Here is a 25749-nt window from a genome sequence, read left to right as displayed (position 1 = left end):
TTCCCTCAATATTTTAAGTTCGGCAATTTCTTTACCTCTTCATGGCTGTTTGTCTTATTTCATAAATCCTTAATTCCCAATATTGCCCATCTAGACTTAAATAGTTGGGCTTTCCTCCAAATTTCTTGTATAATATCTTTGGCATCCATCTTGAATTTATCATCTTCCAACAGTCTACTATTGAGTTTCCAATAACTCTGATTCGGGTTTATTAACTTCAGACCCATTAATATTTAAAGATAAGAATATAACTTTATGATCCATAAGAATTGATGTTTCATTGGATACCTTGACTACAATGTTATCTAATGAATTAGAAATCAACCAGAAGTCAATTCTTGACTGTCAGGACATGTCCTTGTTACTCCAAGTGAAGTCCTTTTTATCAGGATATTTAGATCTCCAAATATCGCCTAATCCAAGACCAAGACAGATTATTAAACTCAGCATTAACAATGATGGATCTGTTAGGAGGGGAATATCTGTCAATCATCACATTAGATACAGAATTAAAATCTCCACTTAAGATCATTTTGATATGCTGAAATCCACCAAATTCTTGAAATACTATCCTGTTGTTTTGTTTGTTGTTGGATGCATAAATATTCCCTAATAAAAACATTTCACTGTTGAAATTCACTGTTAAAATTAACCAACATCCAGAGTGGTGATTCTTACTACTGATGACCTCCCCTTTAAATGCACCTCTTAAAACTGCTACACCTGCAGAGTGGTTGTTGCCATATGATAACTAGATATCGTTACCCTATTGATTTTTCCATAAAAACAAACTTCAACCAACAACCTTGTTATGCTAATATAAGCTTTTCCTAAGGATATGTAACTCAAAAGGATTTCCATCCCATTATTAACCCCTCCAACAAAAAACAAAGAAATATTGGTCATAAAGTTACCAAAGTATTCTTACTCCCACACTGTGGAATCAGTGTAGACCTTACAATAAGCAGTTATTCACCCATAGTTAGTGTTTCGTTTACCAGTTTTCATGTCAGCCTTCTCTTATTCAAGTGTTTGTGTAAATACTTTACAATAAAAGACTGCTTTATAGCTGGCAATTAGGCAGTGTTTAGGCAGTTCTGTACGAATTTTCAGCGTATTCTCCCTAACCATGTCCTCCAAGCCATTTGCCCTTTCATCTATCTTTGCTGTCAAAAGCATCACAATATTGTTTTGCATTTCAAGAAGTGACATACCCTCTTGCCCTCTCATATTTTTCCTCTGGGACTTGACTGGAGTGCCGGGGTCGTAAGGTAACGGCCTGAGCTTTGGACTGGATGGGCGCAAGTTGTGAGCATTGTTGTCTATGCATCACCCATAGCAGTATTTGCCCCCACAGTTACATTCTGAAGAGAAGTACCCAAAACCCTACCATATTTTGCTGTTAATTGTCCATCTGATGATTTCTCCATTTCTTTTCTTTTGGTTCTGGAAGTTTCCATGTAGACAAGCTAGTTTTTGAGCTAGCTAGCTGATTTGGCTATCTAGTGTTGTCTCTAACTTAATAGTTTTAGACGTGAAAAACTTGCAGAAAGTAATCAATTACTTTGATAAACAAACTAAACCATATTCATACAGGGTTTTATGACCGTAGAAATGACCAAATGGTCATATTTGGGTGAGGAAATTTAATAATTCCTTCAACTACCAAAAAAACGCATCTACACAGACCGCCATCTTGCGCACGCCCCCCGCCAAGATGCTAGTTAGTCAGCTAGCTAGCTAGCTATCGTATATTAACCAGTAATACAAAATATGCCCAAATGTTTTAAACATTTGCTGTCACCCTGAGGCTTCAAAGATGGTAAAAAAAAAACCTGAAAGGAAGGAAATGTTGTTACAGTATTTGTTAGCTAGCTAGTCTACCAGTTAGCTTTTACCCACCTATCAAGACTAGCTAGCTAGCCCTACTGACTGCTGGCCAAATTAGAAGCGTTCTTGATTCTAGTTACTAAAATAAATAAAACCTATCATTAGCTACTCACTGTAGCGTTACTTTCTTTGAGGTATTTTCTGAACAGCTTCTAACTTCTTTGTTTCTCCAGTTGTTTAGTTCAACCACACACCATTTTCAAACTAATTTGTGGCACTCAAATTCAAAAATGGCAGTTGAACTCCACAGCAGAAAATACGTGATTCTTCTTGCTAGGCTACCAGTTACAGTGCTTTTGGCATGCGGTTTGTGCTAGTGTCTGAAAGAATAACATGGATTTCATATTTGTTGAATTATTGAACATGTCCTCAAAACTCATAAGCACCAGAAATTGTCCTTATTTAGCATATCAAAAAGCATATCAAGATCCTGATATGGATCTCAGTCAAGAGCATGTGCATTGTATGTGCTGAAAAAGTATACTAGGTACTATAGGCCTACGGTCAGTATTTACATTTACATCATTTAGCAGACGCTCTTATCCAGAGCGAATGCATACATTTCATACATTTTTTTTTCTGTGCTGGCCCCCCGTGGGAATCGAACCCACAACCCTGGTGTTGCAAACACCATGCGCTACCAACTGAGCTACCAACTGAGCTACCAACTGAGCTACAGGATCCTATAGCATCCTATAGAGAAAATATGATGTCCACATAGGTCTATCTCAGGATATCTAATAAGTCATTATCCGGCCATAGCATGTATGATATCCGGAGGGAATCCCAAAATGATTTGTGCATGAAAGAAAAATATGGATTTCATATTTGACATTATTGAGCATGTGCTGAAAACTCAGAAATGTATCAGAAATCATCCTTATTTTCATCACATCAAAAAGCATATCAAGATCCGGATATGGACCTCAGCCAAGAGAAACATATATGGAATCAATATAGCTTATTATTTTGAATGTGCTGAGAACTCAGATATGCGACGTATACAGTCAGTATTAGAAAAAAGGATGTCACATATCTCAGGATATTGAGTCCATATCCGGGCATAGGAAATGTCCGTGTGTGATATTCGGTGTAATCCCAACATCATACATTATGGGTGTTTCTCAATATGCTACCAACGTGCTCCACACTCATGCTCCGAGTGCGTTCTCTGACCCCGTTCTCTTGAGTATGTTCTTGTGGGGACGAGAGTGTGGGGAATGATTGTTCTGAAATAGTTTCTGGAGTTGGAAACATAAGATAAGTCTCTCTCTCTCTCAAGAGGAATGCTAATCTTATCAGAGCTGTGTAGAGCTGACATGTCAGACAGGGCCTTGGGCATTGGCAGCATCTCCATGGCAAGGCTGGGATCTACCAGGCACTTCTAATAATATACAGACTGGTCCTCTTCTCACACAGACATGCACACTGGCAGGAAGTGACTAACACATATAGGTCTGTCTGTACACATCTCACGTGTGATTAACATGTGTTCCCCTATCATTCTCTATCAGATACACACACCAAGACACCAACACCCTCTCACGGCAGCCCCATTCACACAGTTACAAGCAGGCTTTTGTGTGGGTGGGCACAGACTCCTGAAATGTCATGGGTTGAGGACTTGTCTATCTGCAGTGGTGTAAAGTACTTAAGTAAAAATACTTTAAAGTACTACTTAAGTCATTTTTTGGGGTATCTGTACTTTACTATTTATGTTTGACTACTTTTACTTTTACTCCGCTACATTCCTAAATAAAATAATGTACTTTTTATTCCTTACATTTTCCCTGACACCCAAAAAGTACTTGATACATTTTGAATGCTTAGCAGGACAGAAAAATGGTCCATTTCAAGGACTTATCAAGAGAACATGCCTGGTCATCCCTACTGCCTCAGATCTGGTGGACTCACTAAACACAAACGCTTAGTTTGTAAATGATGTGTGAGTGTTGGAGTGTGCCCGTAAAGAAAAAAAAGAAAATCGTGCTGTCTGGTTTGTTAAATATAAGGAATTTGAAATGATTTATACTTTTTATATTTTAGCAATTCTATTTACCTTTGATCCTTAAGTAGATTTAAAACCAAATACTTTTACTTAAGTAGTATTTTACTGGGTGACTCACTTTTACTTGAGTCATTTTTTTTATGAAGGTATCTTTACTTTTACTCAAGTATGACAGCTAGGTTCTTTCTCCACCACTGTCTATCTGGCACAGTTCGATGGAGATGCGTCCATCCTGGATACCTTCCAGTCTATGAATCTGAAGACTTCTGGGTAAATCCATTTGAATTCAATCACTTTTTGACAGCAACCCTTTTGATTTGAACAAACCTTCCATACATATCTGTCCATTGTAGAAGTGCTCAGAAAGTGTTTTTTTAAAATATTAAGCTGAATGCCAAAACATTGAAGAGATAAAGGTGCTCAAAGTTGACCTGTTTCCCATACCACACCATGACATATCCATGTCTTCATCACTGGAAAATATTGAGATTGATATCATTTAAAAGCATCAATCGTTTCTTGAAAAAAAAAAAAAAATGTAAATAAAAATTGTCATTTTTTACGTCAATAATTTAAAAACAAGTCAACTCCGATTTTTTTCACACCGTAAAACTTAAATTAAACGCAGTCTCAAATAGCCACCTGTGCCTTTTAATAGCCGGGCAACGGCACACATTTCAGCAAATAAACGCCTGGGTCTAAATTCATTCATTGTTTATGAGGTTACCATGAATTACCATGAATTGTTTACGAGGTTTAATGTCTGATTGGTTACATTAAATAATTCAGTAATGACTCGAAATATTTATGGCAATCATCCATTTTTATCGGCAGTAAGAAACCGCTAGCCATTGGCTGTAAACAGATGACAACTTCTAGTACAGACCCCTAGAAATACAGGCATAATAAGACAAATGAAAAATGACACAATGTGTAAATGATAACACATTAATACAGGAAATTAAGAAATGGATTAAAATGCTATAAGTGAGTGCTGGAATTAAACAATTAGCTTTGCAAATGGTAAAGCTGTGTGCATTAAATCACATGTTGTAGCTTAGACTCCACTTTACATCTAAGGTTTTTGTGTTGTGCCCGCCATCATTTCAGACACAACATGCTCTTGAATACAAGGTGGGTGTCAAGCCTAGAAATGGAATTACTATAATGGACCTATCCCTTCAGACCACTGCAATTTAGTCGGCACACCGTTAAAATCAACATTTTAACATTTTTCTTCTAATTACTACAACAAAGATGTCCGACGGGCTACCCACTGTCGAATGTAAACTTAAATGGTAGTCTATTCTATTATCTATATTTCTATGATTTACATAGGTTTCCTGTGGAGGATTTACAGAATCATTTTAAACAGATATTCCCATTCAAGTCAACATTCTCTGATCTGTGGACCTCCAACCATCTTTTTGGTACTATTTGAAAATCTAAATTGTGAGAAATGTGTTGTTTTCATAGTTTCTATGTGGTATTCTAATGTCCTGATTTCCTGGTAGTGAGAACTCCTTTGTCTAACTAGCCTAGTTGAGAGAAGGATAGTAAAATACATGGCTATCTCTTAAATGCACACATTCACGCTCACAGGCATGCGCGCACAGACACTCACACACAGGAGTATGCCTGGATGGTAGAGATGGAATGTCTGTCATTTATTCATGTTTAATGTCCTTGTTCCTGATGAGCATGTAGATAAGAGCTGCTCAACACAGCATTAATGTGCTTAGTTTACCAGTTTACCAGGATTAATGTGCTTCATTTTAAGAAGTTATTTGGCCGCTTTAGTTGTGATACAAACCTTATTTAAACATATAGGCCTATGGGCTAGGCTACATGAGGTGTGCGACTACGATTCGAAAAAGTCACAAAAAAAGTAAGAGAAATCTGTCGTTCTGCCCCTGAACAAGGCAGTTAACCCACTGTTCCTAGGTTGTCATTGTAAATAAGAATTTGTTCTTAACTGACTTGCCTAGTTAAATGAAGGTAAAATAAAAAAAATCCAAAGTGTTAGAATCCATTGCACAGGGTTGTATTCTCTTTGCGTTGCTATCCCCCCACGTGTTGAAAGCATTTGTCACGTCCTGACCAGTAAAGGGGTTATTTGTAATTAGAGTTTGGTCAGGACGTGGCAGGGGGTATTTGTTTTATATGGTTTTGAGTGTGTGTTTTTGTAGAGGGGCATTTGATTTATGTTTCCAGGGTTTTTGATTTAGTTCTATGTTGTATAGTTCTATGTCTGTTTCTAGAGTGTTTATTTCTATGTTTAGTAATTGGGATTGGGGCCTTCAATTGGAGGCAGCTGGTTATCGTTGCCTCTGATTGAAGGTCCTATAATTAGGAGTATGTTTGTTTTGGGAATTGTGGGAGGTTGTTTTGCACTGCTAGGGTTAGCCTGCAAACTGTTATGTTGTCGGCTGTTTTCGTGGTTATTTAAAATAAACGTCAAAATGAGCACTCAACCCGCTGCGCCTTGGTCCAATTCATACGACGACCGTTGAATGCTGGCCTATGTGTTGACTCCAATGCTTCCCACGGCTGTGTCAAGTTGGCTGGATGTCCTTTGGGTGGTGGACCATTCTTGATACACACAGGAATCTGTTGAGCGTGAAAAACCTATCAAGGTTGCAGTTCTTAACACAAAACGGCGCGCCTGGCACCTACTACCATACCCCGTTCAAAGGCACTGAAATATTTTGTCTTTCCCATTCACCCCCTGAATGGCACACATACACAATCCTTGTCTCTAGGTTTAAAAATCCTTCTTTAACATGTCTCCTCCCCTTCATCTACACTGATTTGAAGTGGATTTAACAAGTGACATCAATAAGGGATCATAGCTTTCACCTGGTCAGTCTGTCATGGAAAGAGCAGCTTTTCTTAATGTTTTGTGCACTTAGTGTATATAGAATAGGGTGCCATTTGGGATGCTACCTAAGCCTCTGGAACAGGGGAACCAGAGCCCAGTCCATGTCAGTTCACTTATATCACCTCGTCCCTCCATCCCCCTCTCCTCGCCTTTGGACAAAGGATCTGTTCATCCCGCTCTCTCCTACAAACATCACATCAGCACCTGGCCATTGTGAGAGGAGAGAGCCTGGGCCCCCCTCATAGAGAAAGCTGTCCAAGTGTACTCACTCCCTCTGTGTGTTTCAGCACATGTACAGTGCCTTCAGAAAGTAATCACACCCCTTGACGTTTTCCACATTTTGTTGTGTTACAGCCTGAATTTAAAATGGATTAAATTGAGATGTTGTGTCACTGGCCTACACACAATACCTCATAATGTCAAAGTGGAATTCAATGTTGTTGTTTTTTTACAAATTAATTAAAAATGAAAAGCTGAAATGTCTTTAGGCAATAAGTATTCAATGCCTTTAAATAATTTCAGGAGTAAACATTCTTAAGTCACCTAATAAATTGCATGGACTGTGTGCAATAATAGTGTTTAACATGAATTTTGAATGACTACTTCATCTCTATACCCCAAACATACAATTATCTGTAAGGTTCCTCAGTCGAGCAGTGAATTTCAAACACAGATTCAACCACAAAGATCAGGGAGATTTTCTAATGCCTAGCAAAGAAGGGCACATATTGGTAGATGGGTAAAAAGGAAAAAAAAAGCAGACATTGAATATCCATTTGAGCATGGTAAAGTTATTAATTACACTTTGGAAGGTGTATAAGTACACCCAGTCACTACAAAGATATAGGCGTCTTTCCTAACTCAGTTGCCGGAGAGGAAGGAAACCGCTCAGGGATTTCACCATGAGGTCAATGGTGACTTTAAAACAGTTAGTTTAATGGCTGTGATAGGAGAACTGAGGATGGATCAACATTGTAGTTACTCCATTATACTAATGTTATTGACAGAATTAAAAGAAGAACGCCGGTACAGAATACAAATATTCCAAAACATGTATCCTGTTTGCAACAAGGCACTAAAGTAATACTGCAAAAAATGTGGCAAAGCAATTAACTTTTAGTCCTGAATACAAAGTGTTATGTTTGGGACAAATCCAATACAACACATTACTGAGTACCACTATCCATATTTTCAAGCGCAGTGGTGGCTTTATCATGTTATGGGTATTTAACCAGGTAGGCCAGTTAAGAACAAGTTCTCATTTACAACTGCAACCTGGCCAAGATAAAGCAAAGCAGTGCGACACAAACAACAACACAGAGTTACACATGGAATAAACAAATGTACAATCAATAACACAATAGAAAAAAACGTCTATATACAGAGTGTGCAAATGGCGTGAGGAGGTAAGGCAATAAATAGGCCATAGTGGCGAAGTAATTACAATTTAGCAAATTAACACTGGAGTGATAGATGTGCAGATGATGTGCAAGTAGAAATACTGGTGTGCAAAAAAGTAAATAAAAACAATATGGGGATGAGGTAGGTCGATTGAATGTGCTATTTACAGGTGGGCTGTGTACAGCTGCAGCGATCAGTTAGCTGCTCAGATAGCTGATGTTTAAAGTTAGTGAGGGAGATTAAAGTCTCCAACCTCAGCGATTCTTGCAATTCGTTCCAGTCAATGGCAGCAGAGAACTGGAAGGAAAGGCGGCCAAAGAGGTGTTGGCTTTGGGGATGACCAGTGAGATATACCTGCTGGAGCGCTTGCTACGGGTGGGTGGTATTATCGTGACCAGTGAGCTGAGATAAGGCGGAGCTTTACCTAGCAAAGATTTATAGATGACCTGGAGCCAGTGGATCTGGCGACGAATATGTAGCGAGGGCCAGACAACGAGAGCATACAGGTCGCAGTGGTGGGTGGTATATGGGGCTTTGGTGACAAAATGGATGGCACTGTGATAGAATGTAACCAGTTTGCTCAGTGGAATGTTGGAGGCTATTTTGTAAATTACTTCGCCGAAGTCGAGGATCGGTAGGATAGTCAGTTTTACGAGGGTATGTTTGGCGGCGTGAGTGAAGGGGGCTTTGTTGCAAAATAGGAAGCCGATTCTAGATTACATTTTGGATTGGAGATGCTTAAAATATGAGTCTGCAAGGAGAGTTTACAGTCTAACCAGACACCTAGGTATTTGTAGTTGTCCACACATTCTAAGTCAGAACCGTCCAGAGTAGTGATGCTAGTCGGGCAGGCGGGTGCAGGCAGCGATCGGTTGAAGAGCATGCATTTAGTTTTACTAGTGTTTAAAAGCAGTTGGACGCCACTGAAGGAGTGTTGTATGGCATTGAAGCTTGTTTGGAGATTTGTTAACACAGTGTCCAAAGAAGGGCCAGATGTATACAGAATGGTGTCGTCTGCGTAGAGGTGGATCAGGGAATCACCCGCAGCAAGAGCAACGTTGTTGATATATTCAGAGAAAAGAGACGGCCCGAGAATTGAACCCTGTGGTACCCCCATAGAAACTGCCAGAGGTATGCTTGTAATCGTTAAGGACTGGGGAGTTTTTCAAGATAAAAAAGAAATGGAATGGAGCTAAGAACAAAATCCTGGAGGAAAACCTGCTTCAGTCTGCTTTCCACCAGACACTGGGAGATGAATTCACCTTTCAGCATTAAAATAACCTACAACACAAGGCCAAATCTCTGCTGGAGTTGCTTACCAAGAAGCCAATGAATGTTCCTCAGTGGCCGGGTTACAGTTTGGACTTAAATCTACTTGAAAATCCATGGCAAAACTTGAAAATGGTTGTCTAGCAATGATCAACAACCAATTTGGCAGAGCTTGAAGAATTTTGAAAAGAATAATGGGCAAATATTACACAAGCCAAATAATTTTCCAATTGTTTCGTTCTGAACAGAACCACTATTTTATTCGTTCCGCACCACTTTCCGATCAACAAAATAAAGTTCTGAAGCAGTTCTGCCCTAAAAAAAGTACCAGTTTATATTGTTCCTTTCTATTCCTTTTTTAACCTGTGAAATCAACCGTTTTTTTTACATTTAACTCATTAAATTACTTCACCAATCAGTGCAGATAATGCAGGCAAGCTAGTTGTTTACATGCGTGATGGGCAGACGAGTGTAGCCTATGGCGCAAGATGGGACTGACATTTTACGTGTGGGGAGAGAGCGAGAGAGGGTTGAGAAGGTGGCTTGAAGCGCTGGGCATCTTATGACGTGCATTATCTTAATTAAGTCCACAGAATTATACCTAGGAGGAGCACCTTTTATGGAGGAGCTTCTAATGTCCTTTGAGCTAGCCAACTAACAAGCTTGAGCTTGCCAACTAACATGCTTGTGTGTGCAGAGCAGCTCCAGAATTAAAAACACGTCTTGGCTTTTTGTAGTTAATAAATCCAATGTGAAACGGGATAACAGGCCAATAGTATCCTTGACTAGCATTGAAAAAGTTAATCCATTCTACTCTAGCTAATCTCTCTCCCTATCTTCTGAAGCACGATAGTGCTACTGGAGGGGGGAGGGGCAGGTAGCCTACACACACTGGCAAAGATTTTAAGCTTGCAGGCAGACACTGGAATATGTTTCCGAGTGACACAGTGAGTGCTTTGCATAGGCGCTTTGTTGCGATTTTTTTGTTGTTTCCTGGAACGTAAAAGAACGTTATTAACCGGTTCACGTGCTCTTAAAATAATGGTTCTGTTCTGGAACAGTATGGATCACTTTCGCTCCAGGTTCCGTTTCTGTTCCTTCTTTTCCATTTTTGGTTCTGTCCTCTGAACTGGTACCAACCCCTGCTGTGTATACTTATGTAAATGAAATATTTCTGTATTTAATTTTCAATAAATCTACAAAAAATTCCCCAAACATGTTTTTTCACTTTGTCATTATGGGGTATTGTGAGAAAAAATATATTTAATCAATTTTGAATTCAGGCCGTATCACAACAAAATGTGGAATATGTCAAGGGGTATGAATACTTTCTGAAGGCACTGTATGCTTGGGGCAGATTTATAGTTATGTTGTCTAATTTCACAGTACATATTGTAACAAATATAATGTAAAAGGCTGTAGATGATTTTGTGTGGTGTGAGTGTGTCTGTGTGTGCGTGCACGTGTGTGTGTGTGTGTGTGTGTGTGTGTGTGTGTGTGTGTGTGTGTGTGTGTGTGTGTGTGTGTGTGTGTGTGTGTGTGTGTGTGTGTGTGTGTGTGTGTGTGTGTGTAGGCGGGTAACTGATTGAAGTCAGTGTTGTGTTTAGAACTGTGCTCCTCCAGGCAATGTGTGGGATGTTTTAACCCTGTAGGAGGTCAGGGGGGGCCAAAACAGAAAACAATGATGTCCCTCGCTATTGTGAAATTGGCTTATAATGCTTGACAGGTGTTGGTTTTGCAAGGTCTGAGGTCACTAGTGATTGTCAGCTTGGAAGAGTGAGAGTGTGATTATGCTAGGGGTGTAAAGTACATAAGTAAAAATACTTTCGCTCACCGTTGCCGCTTGGTATAGACCCCCCTCGGGCCCCAGTTGTGCCCTGGACACCATATGTGAATTGATCGCCCCCCATCTATCTTCAGAGTTCATACTGTTAGGTGACCTAAACTGGGACATGCTTAACACCCTGGCCGTCCAACAATCTAAGCTAGATGCGCTCAATCTCACACAAATCATCAAGGAACCTACCAGGTACAACCCTAAATCTGTAACCATGGGCACTCTCTTAGATATCATCCTGACCAACCTGCCCTCTAAATACACCTCTGCTGTCTTCAACCAGGATCTCAGTGATCATTGCCTCATTGCCTGCGTGCGTAATGGGTCCGCGGTCAAACGACCACCCCTCATCACTGTCCAACGCTCTCTAAAACACTTCAGTGAGCAGGCCTTTCTAATCGACCTGGCCCGGGTATCCTGGAAGGATATTGACCTCATCCCGACAGTAGAGGATGCCTGGTTGCTCTTCAAAAGTGCTTTCCTCTCTATCTTAAATAAGCATGCCCCAGTCAAAAAATGTAGAACTAAGAACAGATATAGCCCTTGGTTCACCCCAGACCTGACTGCCATTGACCAGCACAAAAACATCCTGTGGCATTCTGCATTAGACATTTACATTTTAGTCATTTAGCAGACGCTCTTATCCAGAGCGACTTACAGTAGTGAATGCATACATTTCATACATTTTTTTCCCCCGTACTGGTCCCCCGTGGGAATCGAACCCACAACCCTGGCATTGCAAACACCATGCTCTACCAACTGAGCCACAAGGGAGCAGCATCGAATAGCACCAGCAATATGCAACTTTTCAGGGAAGTCAGGAACCAATATACTCAGTCAGTTAGGAAAGCTAAGGCTAGCTTTTTCAAACAGAAATTTGCTTCCTGTAGCACTAATTCCAAAATGTTTTGGGACACTTTAAAGTCCATGGAGAATAAGAGCACCTCCTCACAGCTGCCCACTGCACTGAGGATAGGAAACACTGTCACCACCGATAAATCTACGATAATCGATAATTTCAATAAGCATTTTTCCACGGCTGGCCATGCTTTCCACGTGGCTACCCCTACCCTGGCCAACATCTCAGCCCCCCCACACTTCTCCTTCACCCAAATCCAGACAGCTGATGTTCTGAAAGAACTGCAAAATCTGGATCCCTACAAATCAGCTGGGCTAGACAATCTTTCTAAAAATATTCCTAATTGTCTTTAGGAATGTAGTGAAGGAAAAGTTGTCAAAAATATAAATAGTAAAGTACAGATACCCCCAAAAATGACTCATGTAGTACTATAAAGTTTTTTATGTTATTCATTTTTATTTCACCTTTATTTAACCAGGTAGGCCAGTTGAAAACAAGATCAAAAGCCTCCTTCACTCATGCCGCCAAACATACCCTCGTAAAACTGACTATCCTACCGATCCTTGACTTTGGCGATGTCATTTACAAAATAGCCTCCAACACTCTACTCAGCAAATTGGATGTAGTCTATCACAATGCCATCCGTTTTATCACCAAAGCCCCATATACTACCCACCACTGCGACCTGTATGCTCTCGTTTGCCTGCCCTCACTACATATCCGTCGCCAAACCCACTGGCTCCAGGTCATTTATAAGTCTTTGCTAGGTAAAGCCCCGCCTTATCTCAGCTCACTGGTCACCATAGCAACACCCACCCGTAGCACGCGCTCTAGCAGGTGTATTGCACTGGTCACCCCCAAAGCCAACACCTCCTTTGGTCGCCTTTCCTTCCAGTTCTCTGCTGGAACGACTGGAACGAATTGCAAAAATCTCTGAAGCTGGAGTCTTATATCTCCCTCTAACTTTTAAGCATCAACTGTCTGAGCAGCTTACCGATCACTGTACCTGTACACAGCCAATCTGTAAATAGCCCACCCGACTACCTCAACCCCATAGTATTACTTACCCTCTTGCTCTTTTGCACCCCAATATATCTACGTGCACATCATCATCTGCACATCTATCACTCCAGTATTAATGCTAAATTGTAATTATTTTCACTTCTAGGGCCTATTTATTGCCTACCTACCTACCATTCTACATTTGCACACAATATGCATAGATTTTTCAAATAATAAATATATATTTTTATTTTCTTTTGTGTTATTGACTGTACGTTTGTTTATGTGTAACTCTGTGTTGTTGTTTTTGTCGCACGGCTTTGCTTTATCTTGGCCAGGTTGCAGTTGTAAATGAGAACTTGTTCTCAACTGGCCTACCTGGTTAAATAAAGGTGAAATAAAAATAAATAAAATAAAAAACTTTATAGTACTACATAAGTCATTTTTGGGGGTATCTGTACTTTACTATTTATGTTTTTGACAACTTTTCCTGCACTTCATTCCTAAAGAAAATTGTGCTTTTTCTCCATACATTTTCTCTCACACCCAAAAATACTTGTTACATTTTGAATACTTAACAGGACAGAAAAATTGTAAATTCACACACTTACCAAGAGAACATCCCTTTTGTAAATTATGTCTGAGTGTTGGAGTGTGCCCCTTTGCCCTGTCTATCTGTAAATAAAAAACAGAAAAGAAAATGGTGTTGCTTGGTTTGCTTAATATAAGGAATTTGAAATGATTTAACTTCTGCTTTTGATACTTAGGTATATTTGAGTAATTATATCTACTTTGATACTTAAGTATATTCAAAACCAAATGCTTTTAGACTTTTACTCAAGTGGTATTTTACTGGGTGACTCACTTTTACTTGAGTCAATTTCTATGAAGGTATCTTTACTTTTACTCAAGTATGACAATTAGGTACTTTTTCCACCACTGGTTTGCGCACCAATGCATGTACCTAACAGTCTATTTTCAGTTGTCTTTGGGTATCCTTTAATCCCGTACTTTCTATTGAGTCTCTGTCGCTTTATTGTTAACTTAATGCCCATTGCTCATTCATTCCCACCTCTCTTCTGGTAATAGCTACAGATAGGACATTTTTCCAGTGCACTGACCCCTTTCCCAGCCCTACTGCCTCCGTGGGAACACTGACAGTGGCCTTGGAGGCAGTTAGTGACAGTCATAGGTCTGTGGTAGTGCCAGTAATAAGTATGTGGCATTCCTCTGCTGTGGTTGTCTTTCCCTTCCTGAATAAGGAAACAAGACAAAAAGGAGCCACTGAACACTGATGTCTTTCAGCAATCTTGATTGCTTTGTTTGGACTAACACATTGATTCATGGTGTGTTGTGGATTCACTTACTACTTACAGCCTCTGTGTATGCTAAGAGTTAAATGAGTAAATGAGTTTCACACCAGCACCAGTATAGAAAGGGAATATGCTGTTTGCAGTTTTTCCTGTAGAGGGAGCCATTGTTCCATTGTATGATGTCCTGATGTAGCGCACAGCAAAAACTTCTCATTCAGCCCAACTATTATCTATGTAACTAATGGATGTATAATGTCTATACATGTCAGTCTAGGGTACATCTCTCTTAGTATCCATCAAAATGAGTCTCTAGAGACCAAATGATGAGTCATTGAAATCCAGCTTCATCAAAAAGAGCCAAAACAATGAATTGTCCCAATATATAGATGTTACCTTCATGAAAATCAAATCACATGTTATTGGTCGCATACACATATTTAGCAGATGTTGTTGTGGGTGTAGCAAAATGCTTGTGTTCCTAGCTCCAACAGTGCCGTAATATCTAACAATTCACAACAATACACACATCTAACAGTAGAAGAATGGAATTAATAAATATATAAATATTAGGACGAGCAATGTTGGAGTACATATATATACACATACTCTACCGTTCAAAAGTTTGGAGTCATTTAGAAATGTCATGTTTTTAAGAAAACCACATTTTTGTCCATTAAAATAATATCAAATTGATCAGAAATACAGTGTAGACATTATTAATGTTGTAAATGACTATTGTAGCTGGAAACGACTGATTTTTTACGGAATATCTACATAGCCGTACAGAGGCCCATTATCGGCAACCATCACTCCTGTGTTCCAATGGCACATTGTGTTAGCTAATCCAAGTTTATCATTTTAAAAGGCTAATTGATCATTAGAAAACACTTATGCTATTGTGTTAGCATAGCTGAAAACTGTTGTCCTGATTATAGAAGCAATAAAACTGGCCTTCTTTAGACTAGTTGAAGTCCACAATTAGTTCCTTTGTTTTGTTGGCGTTGGGGGAGAGGTTATTTTCCTAGGACCACTCTGCCAGGGTCCTCACCTCCTCCCTGTGGGCTGTCTCGTCATTGTTGGTAATCAGGCCTACTACTGTTGTGTCATCTGCAGACTTGATGATTTGGAGGCCACGCAGTCATGGGTGAACAGGGAGTACAGGAGGGGGCTGAGCATGCACCCTTGTGGGGCCCCTGTGTTGGGTATCAGCATGGTGGAGGTGTTGTTTCCTACCTTCACCACCTGGTGGCAGCCTGTCAGGAAGTCCAGGACCCAGTTGCACAGGGCCCCTGAGCTTAATGATGACTTTGGAGGGTACTATGGTGTTGAAGGCTGAAAAGATGGAAATCAATGGAGTTGAATTGGCTAATGTGCTCATAAAATTGAATTGAGGTGCAGAGTGATGAGATCATACCATATAGTGTATGTGATTGTGCAGAGGCTAAGGGGAGTTGCTGGGAGACTGCCAGAACGTTCCGTCAAGCTCCAGCTGATGTGGTGTTGAAATGTCTCCAGAGAGATGAGTGTAGAGGAAATGCTTGTGTCAGTGAATATGTGTAGCCTTTTAGCTCAGTGGTGCAAACCGTGTGTGTGTGTGTGTGTGTGTGTGTGTGTGTGTGTGTGTGTGTGTGTGTGTGTGTGTGTGTGTGTGTGTGTGTGTGTGTGTGTGTGTGTGTGTGTGTGTGTGTGTGTGATTCTCTATTTCTCTCATAGTTCTCAGCCAAGAATGTTGCTGCTAGCTCTCTCCTTATGTTGCTGATGCTGGGAAAACAGGACATAGGCTACAACTACACACTAAGAGGATTCCTCAAGGGGTCTTTGGGAAGTTAGATGGTTCTATGTGGAACCATAATGACTCAAAGAATCCTTTGAGCCCTTCAATAGTTCTTTGCAGTTCAGAAAAGTGTTGTCTTCTCTTTTGGTGATAATTAAAATGTGGGGCAGTGGCTCATTAGAATATTTTACGGTGTGGTTTCCTCACAGTTCTTTTTGTGCAATCGCGTGTGAGACCCACTAGGCAAAACTGGTTGAATCAAGGTTATTTCCATGTAATTTCAACAACAACAAAAATGTAAGCGTTTACGTTGGATCAATGTGGAAAACTGATTGGATTTGCAAAAAGTCATCAACATAAAGGAATTTTGTCTTTTTTTCATCCAACTTTTAACCTTTGTTGATTTTACGTTGAATTCACTTCAAAACTAGACGTTGAACTGACATCTGAGCCCAGTGGGGAGTGTCATTTCAGTTGATCTAATCTGTTGTTTTATGCGATTACACGTTAAATGCGACTATGCCCAGTGATGGTGTCTTGGGAAAGACTCACACATGGCCTTCTGTAAATTGAGAGCAGTTGACTAAATCAGTGGTTCTGAATTCTCTCCTCAGGGACCCCCAGCAATTCCAGAGCTAGCACACCTAATTCAACTTGTCAATTAAAACAATAATAACACCTCTGGAATTTTAACAAGATAAAATGGCAAACCGAAATAAAAAAACTCTATGGTTCTTTACCACAGCAGAACCCTTTTTTGGTGCTATATAGAACTTTTTATTAATGGTTCTTTATAGCACCATAAAGGTTCCGTTTAGAACCATATGTGCATGGTTCTTTATAGAACCTTTTAAAAAAGGTTATATGTAGCATCAAAAGGTATCCGCTATGGTTACAAGCCAAATAAACCTTATTTGGCACTATATATAGCTGTTTGTGTGTGTACTCCCCCATATCTCTCCAAGTGGGTGGTTCACTGTACTCACTCTAACCGCACAGTGATGAGAGAAAACAATGTCACATGTTTACAGTATTCAAGTCTGCTATGAAGTCACATACAGGAAGAGAACAGAAAACAAATCAGACCTGACTGAAAGTGCTCTGGCATCTGTCTGTCTCAGTCGGCGTGTGTGTGTGTGTGTTTTCCTCCAGGGGTTTTCTGTACGACTGCCGTCTGGTTTTACAGCTCATCAGGTGAAACAGGTGTGTTGCATGATAGCCTGCCGACTGACTCTCACCAGAACAACAACAACACTGAATCACAGCAGACTGTGCACCATACCTGTGTGAAATGGTTTCTCGAGTTGTATTTGTCACGTGCACGTGGGAGACAAATTCACCTTTCAGCAGGACAATAACCTAAAACACAAGGCCAAATATACACTGGAGTTGCTTACCAAGATGACATTGATGTTCCTGAGTGGCCTAGTTACCATTTTGACTTGAAAATCTATGGCAAGACTTGAAAATGGCTGTCTAGCAATGATTAACAACCAACTTTTCAGACCCCTTGACTTTTTCCACATTTTGTTACGTTACAGCCTTATTCTAAAATAGTTTAAATTACATTATTTCCTCATCAATCTACATACAATACCCCATAATGACAAAGAGAAAAACAGTTTTTTAGCAAACGTATAACATTTTAAAAACATACCTTATTTACATAAGTATTCAGACCCTTTGCTATGAGACACGAAATTGAGCTTAGGTCCATCCTGTTTCCATTGGTCATCTGTGAGAGCTTTCTACAACTTGAATGGAGTCCACCTGTGGTAAATTCAATTGATTGGACATGATTTGGAAAGGCACACATCTGTCTATATAAAGTTCCACAGTTGACAGTGCATGACAGAGCAAAAACCAAGCCAGGAGGTCGAAGGAATTGTCCATAGAGTTCTGAGACAGGATTGTGTCAAGGCACAAATCTGGGGAAGCTTACCAAAACATTTCTGCAGCATTGAAGGTCTCCAAGAACACAGTGGCCTCCATCATTCTTAAATGGAAGAAGTTTGGAACTACAAAGACTCTTCCTAGAGCTGGCCGCCGGGCCAAACTGAGCAATTTGGAGAGAAGGGCCTTGGTCAGAGAGGTGATCAAGAACCCGATGGTCACTCTGACAGAGCTCCAGAGTTCCTCTGTGGAGATGGGAGAATCTTCCAGAAGGACAACCATCTCTGCAGTACTCCACCAATCAGATCTTTATGGGAGAGTGGCCAGACGGAAGCCACTCCTCAGTAAAAGGCACATGACAGCCCGCTTAGAGTTTTCCAAAAGGCACCTAAAGAAAACAAGATTCTCTAGTCTGATGAAACCAAGATTTAACTATTTTTGGCCTGAATGCCAAACATCACGTCTGTAGGAAACCTGGCACCATCCCTACGGTGAAGCATGGTGGTGGCAGCATCATGCTGTGGGGATGTTTTTCAGCAGCGGGGACTGGGAGACTAGTCAGGATCATGGGAAAGATGAACAGAGCAAAGTACAAAGATCCTTGATGAAAACCTGCTCCAGAGCACTCAGGACCTCAGACTGGGTCGAAGGTTCACCTTCCAGCAGGACAACGACCCTAAGCACACAGCCAAGACAACACGAGTGGCTTTGGGACAATTTTCTGAATGTCCTTGAGTGGCCCAACCAGAGCCTAGACTTGAACATGATTGAACATCTCTGGAGAGACCTGAAAATAGCTGTGCAGCGACTTTCCCCATTCAACCTGACAGAGTTTGAGAGGATCTGCAGAGAAGAACAGAAGAAACTCTCCAACTACAGGTGTGCAAATCTTGTAGCGTCATACCCAAGAAGACTGGAGGCTGTTATCACTGCAAAGGTGCTTCAACAAAGTATTGTGTAAAGGGTCTGAATACTTCTTACACTACCGGTCAAAAGTTTGGGGTCACTTAGAAATGTCCTTGTTTAAAAAAAAAAAAGCACAGACTCTCTCTCCCTCTCTCTGCCCATCCCACCCAGGGACATTGTCATCATATTTTCCACTTGTTCTCCTATTTGATCAAAGATGGGGAACGTAGATGCAGGTATAATAGAAGGGCTCTATAAAGAAGAAACAGAATGGTTCTACTGCCACAATTCTAGAACGGCTCTTGGCTCTGTGTAGTTGGCCTACTACCTCAACAAAGCAGAGTCTATAGATCTCACTGCGTCATAGCCCTAGAATCACATTATTCCAGGATAAGGACTTACGCTAGTGCCTGATTGGGTAATGGAGTGACTTCACACACACCTCCCGTTAGCTGATTAGCATATCGGGCGACACTACAGTCAGCACTACGCCACCAGCTAACTTGCACTCCCTGAATACCTGAGCTCTGTGGCGTCACTGGCGTGTCCAGGTATAATTATAAGACTGTATTTCAACTAGCCGCCCCCTAGCGCACCCTATCATTTAGGTCAGGGGTAGGCAACTAGATTCAGCCGCGGGACGATTTTTGCTGGAGCGGATTGTCGGTCCGGAACATAATTACGATAATTTGTACAATACTACAACTAAGCCCATAAAGAGATTGTTATTTTCATAATATATAATAATTTCATACCATGATTACTTGAGACACGATCACATATATATATATATATATATATATATATATTTATTATTTTATTTTGTAAAATTAAAAAAATAAAAATACAAAAAATAATTAAATATAGATTGCGGGACGGTTTTGGTAGTTCCCCTGGCTCTGCCTTCAGTCTATTGTAGCTGACCTAATAATTAGTTGTGGATGTGTTTACACTGCAACTCTAGTGCATTGTTCAGTCCAACCTGGTCTCAGAGCATTTCGTATAATTCATAAGACAGTCCAATCTGACTTATGTAACCATACCAAACGTAACATATCATACTAAATAGAGTGTCTTGTGTTTATGTACAGAATAATACGAAATGCTCTTAGACCAGTTTGGACAGTCCGGAATGGGACCAGATTGTTCTCCAACCTGGTTTCACAGTCCGTTGTCTGACTGCAGTTGATTTGGTAATGGAGACGTGATTGTTGGAAGTGTTTGGATTGGATGTAGATTCATGAAAAATGTATGGTCTGACTGACATGGGTGAAACCAGCATTGCTCTGTGGCTCATTCCATATAAACGCAGAATCCACCATGTGTCTCCTTTCAGCAGAAAGAAGCGTTGAGAGATGATAATAGCTGTTCTTTCCTGCCTTGGATATCCCTACGTATCTTTGTTTTAACATTGTAATGTTCAGTGGTTTTGAAGTTTTGATTAAGTGGCACAGTAGCCTTCACTGTGATTTGTATGAATGTATTTATTATGTATCTATTTATATAGGATCTTAAATGATCCATCGATTATGACAACCTTCCAGTTAATTGTTTGAATGTTAGAATGAGTGACATGTCCCTTTTTTAATGGTGTGAGCTGACCTCTTGCAGGTCTTAGCTGATTGCTCACCTGTGGCCTCCTGCCTGAAGCCCTTCACTTTGTTTAAATGGAGGATGACATTCAGTGTGTGAGGGACAGCTGGTATGTCTGCAAGTTTGAACAAAATCAAGCTATTTGTCATGCTATCACCATCTGTCTCATCAATGTGAGAGGGCATCAGCCAGCTATCTCACAGGGGATTTTGCTCATCCTGTTGAGGAGTTCCACATGTCAGAGACTTTCAGAGGGGACTGCTGGGGATTGGGGAACCTCTGAACCAGTTAGACTGTTTTCATAAACACTGAACACCATCCCAGAGAGCATTCCCCTCCATTATTTTTCTTTACACCTCCACCAGAACAATACATCTATTTTCTTACTGTGTGCGGGCTAACCCAGTGTCTGAGGCCGATTAGTTGGGTAATTCAAACTTCAGGATGGAGGCTTTTCCTGGGGGAAATGACCCAGTGAGCTACTTCTCTCCCTTAGTCCTGCTCCTGTGCTCTGTGTGTGGAGTGGGGGTGGGGGGCTTTGTTCATTTTGTTTTTTATGTGATATGTTAGGAATTCTGCAATTCATTTGATGTCACACAAATTTTGCAATTCGTGTAATATGTTACAAATTTAATTGTGTAATATTTTACATATTAAGATCCCGGTGTGCATCTTTTAAACCCAGAAGTTTCTCAGAGGAAAGTGAGAGGAACCTTTGGCATAAAGTAGACACTAGAATGCTTAGCTTTGGGATTGTCTCTGTCTCAGGACTCTGAAGAGCCACTGGTGAAGAGGAAACGCACAATACAATAAATAACTAGAAATGGCAAGTTAAAGAGCCAGTGCTTTGAGAGTTGAAGAGTGGGGACCAACATTTGGCTGTGTCAACTGAGACAACGCTGGAAAGTTTAACTGTTTAGCCTACTGTTGATAAATTCAGCGATGCTTGGAAAACAGCATTTTTTGTTGAAAACATATAGGCTTAGCATGTTTATTAGGCTACAACTTGGGAATATCCTCCCTTCGATTGTAAGCTCTAAATTGTAGCCTATTTTCAGAGTTTTAAAAACAGTAATAGGCCGAATAGTTTTCAGAATTCTAGCCGCTTATTTTTTGTTTTATTTAAATTGGAGAACTCTATCCATTAGAAGAACTGGGACATTTTCAGCTTCCAGGAATGTTATACAGATCCTTGCGACATGGGGCTGTGCATTATCATGCTGAAACATGAGGTGATGGCAGCTGATGAATGGCACGACAATGGGCCTCAGAATCTCGTCACGGTATCTGTGCATTCAAATTGCCATAGATAAAATGCATTTGTGATCGTAGTCCCAAGCATATGCCTGCCCATACCATTACCCCATCGCCACCATCAGGCACTCTTTTCACAATGTTCACATCAGCAAACTGCTCATCCACGCAGCGCCATACACATGGTCTGCGGTTGTGAGGCTGGTTGGACTTACTGCCATATTCTCTAAAATGATGTTGGAGGCGGTTAATGGTAGATAAATTAACATTAAATTCTCTGGCAACAGCTCTGGTGGACATTCCATGCTCCCTCAATACTTGAGACATCAGTTTCATTGTGTTGTGTGACAAAACTGCACATTTTAGAGTAGCATTTTATTGTCCCCAGCACAAGGTGCACCTGTGTAATGATCGTGCTGTTTAACCAGCTTCTTGATATGCACCTGTCAAGTGGATGGATTATCTTGGCAAATGAAAAATGCTCACTAACAGGGATGTAATCAATTTTGTGCACAACATTTTTAAGAAATAAGCTTTTTATGTGGGTATGGAACATTTCTTGGATATTGTATTTCAGCTCATGAAACCAACACTTTAAAGATTAACCCCGAAAACCTCGGTCCCACAAAGCAAAACGCTGACAAGGAATGAGATGAGAACAATATCTGGATTATTACACTGAACAAAAAAAATGTATGCAACATTTAAAGTGTTGGTCTCATGTTTCATGAGCTGAAATGGTTGTCTCCATGCCCTTAAACAATAAATTATAGGTCTACGAAATAACAGACAAACGGGCATTTAAAAAGGAATTGTGGCGGGGCAGATAGCATTGATCTATTCAGACACTTGATAACAAATGACCAAATTAAAACTGGATCAGACAGCGCATTATCACGGTTTGAAAAGATGCCTAACCTAACAGCAAATTAAAGATTAACCCCTAAAACCTCGGTCCCACAAAGCAAAACGCCGACAAGAAATGAGATCAATGCTATCTGCCCCGCCACAATTCCCGTTTGTCTGTTATTTCGCAGACCTATTATTTATTGTTTAAGGGCATGGAGACAACAATATTCTCCCCTTCACGTACTTTGCATTTGTATTTTATATATAATGCTCGGTTGCGAGAGGAGCATTGTATGGGTTAATTTAGCGTAACGTCCCTCGGCTACCGTGGCAAGTATTGCGCACATTTGAGTTGTTGTGGTGTTCGCTCCCGCGGAGGCAATGCCCTTTTGTGGAGAGGTCTTATCACAGCCGACAGACAGCACTCTCAATCAGCACGCAATGACACAAAGAGAAGAATTGCATTTAAAAAGGACCATTCTTTCCCATACTGCCAAGGAGGGGTGTTCACTGTGGGTGTTTGAGAAGCCCTTTGTTGAGAGAGAAGAGAGAGAGAGAAGAGAGAGAAGAGAGAGAGAGAGAAGAATATGCACTGTGGACTAGCTGTATGCTGTTAGGGCGCTCGCACACGTCTCTTCTTGCGTTCGGAAAAGTCAGTGTATTGTGGACTTTGGAAGTTTTAACACAGCGAAACTGGTTTGGATATACTTCAGTAGACGGAAAAGGTTATTTTGCGCATTGTTTTTGGAGACTTGTGCGTAACGCGCCACCTGTACTTTAACTAACACCATATTATCGAAACGGATCTACGGTACAGTCTCTTCATGTTTGTTTTCATCTGCCACCATGAGCGTTTTTGACATTTTGTCATGGGGAATTTGAGTTCTCAGCTCCCATACACGCTTTTAATTTGCGACAAATGAAGTTAATTTGAGGGGTGGAAGTGAACATTTTCAAGCATAGGCTACCTCAATTTGTGGATACTACTTCGAGGGATGCCAATGGACAGATACGCAGTCATGGAGGACAAACTGCGCATTTTGGAGGACCTGAACATGATGTACATCCGCCAGATCGCCCTCAGTTTACAGGTAATGTACTTTAAGGAAGCTGTAACTGTCAGTCATCGTTAAGTCCCTCCAGACTCTCTCACGGGCTTTGTCTGATATCCTCTCTTCTTTCACCGGCCATTCAATGTGCAGTGTTGTCATGTCTTATCTTTGCAGTGCATGTCAGTGAAGTGACATTTTCAAGCTTAATAAGTGTACAAATCATAGGGTGTCAAAAGTCGGGGGAGAGCTGTGAAGCTGTTTGGCATGCAGTCTGAGTGTATGATGTGGCAGGAACCAGGTAAGGTGTACAGGCTCTCACTTCCCCCTGAGCTGTTACAACTGTAAGTAAAGTCGGGTTAGAGAATAACTAACGTTGTCTCCAGCTGCACATGTGGGATTCGCAAGGGGCAAAAGTGTGTGTGTCAGAGGAAGAAATAATGATGCAATACTTATATCAATACCTAACAAAGGGTGGTGTCATTGACGTGAACATTATGCTTAACAATTCAGTCAGTTTGGTACTGATCTGAGCATAACCATGGTCCACCTCAAAGAGAAAATGACATCTCTGATCCTTTGATGAGCAGAGGAAATGGCTAGAGCATCTCAATATCTTAGTCTGGGGAGAGAGGCAGGAGACACATGGTCATTGGAAATGATACAGGAAATATATCAAAAGGACATTTTAATGCTTCATTTCTTTGACTTTTGGCTGCTCTGTTGTAAAACTATGTTGGCTCTGTGCTCTGCAGCTGTTGTGTGTTAGGGTGTTGGGCGTGTTATCTAAGTGACAACGGGAGTGCCAGCCACTGCTGGGCACTGTGTGGGGCAGTAATATCACCATGGCACAGGTTGGCAGCTCACTTCCAGTATACACACGGAAGTGTCTTAGTTCAGCTGTTCCAAACAGACAGCCAGGTGGTCCATGTGACTGTCTAATGGGCAACTTGGCTTGGTAATAGAGCAATGAATGTCTAATGGACACACACACACACATACACACACACACACAATGTGCCAACCCCCTTTTCAGACCCCATACACATACTCCGTGGAGCTGGCTCCCCTCTCTCCACTTTCTCTCTCTCTAGAATAAAGACACCAGGTTGCACCAGCTAGCACTCTGGCATTTAGAAAGAAACTAGATGCGTCTCCACTGTGTTTTTTTATTTAACTAGGCAAGTCAGTTAAGAACAGATCATTTTTTTTACAATGACTGCCTACCCCGACCAAACCCTCCCCTAACCCGGACAACGCTGGGCCAATTGGGACTCCCGATCACGGCCGGTTGTGATACAGTCCGGTATCAAACCAGGGTCTCTGGTGACGCCTCTAGCACTGAGATGCAGTGCCTTAGACCGCTGCGCCACTCGGGAGCTATAGTACCCCTAACCAGAACCGAGTTTAGAACGCTGTCTTTGCCCCTGGCGTTCCCTGCCTCCCTGTTGAACCCCAAACCTATCAACCGCTCGGATATTACAGAATCATTATTGACACTCTCATGAGTTGTAACCTTTAATTCCAGCCACCAAATGTCAAGTCAGTCTCAAACCATTCAATTATACTCCATGAAAGAGCTTGCTTTAAGACACTCACTTGTTTGCTGCACTGACAAACTGGAAGAAGCCAGTGAACGTACATGCTGGATCTGTGTTCTATGCTGGCAGAGAACGGTGGCAGATACTCTCTCAACGAAGAGATCCTAATTGGGTTGTCAGTCTGTGTAATATCTCAGTAAACAGTATTGCTTGGACAGGCTTGTTTCTCTTCAGTGTCCCCCCCCCCTCCTTCCCTGCCTGGGTGGGTTGCTGGAACAGCGATTCTTTGTATGTGATGGAGCTGTGCGACCCACTGGAACTCCAGGATGACGACTTCTCTGTCTGCTGCAGAGAGGCCTCCATTCAGCCGTAGCATCATTTTTCTTTTGCCCTAAAGGTCATTTAGGAGAGTGCTGTGGATGATCCAGTT

The 25749-nt window shown here is 41.0% G+C and overlaps 1 protein-coding gene across 3 annotated transcripts in view; it reads left to right on the top strand.

Moving 5' to 3' along the window:
• Nucleotides 1-25749, top strand: part of LOC115199738 (rhotekin) — a 128497-nt gene that overhangs the window by 20277 nt on the left and 82471 nt on the right. Inside the window, exon 1 of one of the 3 annotated variants that reach the window (XM_029762129.1) lies at nucleotides 22991-23820. The exons of the other annotated variants lie outside the window; for them this stretch is intronic. Within the exon in view, the coding sequence (XP_029617989.1) occupies nucleotides 23725-23820 (96 nt within the window). The 5' untranslated portion in view covers nucleotides 22991-23724. Of the gene's footprint in view, nucleotides 1-22990; nucleotides 23821-25749 lie in introns of those variants that run through there. 3 annotated transcript variants of the gene reach the window in all.

This window comes from Salmo trutta, chromosome 9 (assembly GCF_901001165.1).
Source record: "Salmo trutta chromosome 9, fSalTru1.1, whole genome shotgun sequence".
NCBI classification, from domain to species: Eukaryota; Metazoa; Chordata; class Actinopteri; order Salmoniformes; family Salmonidae; genus Salmo; species Salmo trutta.
The sequence above is the reverse complement of the archived record's forward strand: the minus strand, read 5'-3'. Positions and strand labels throughout refer to the sequence as shown.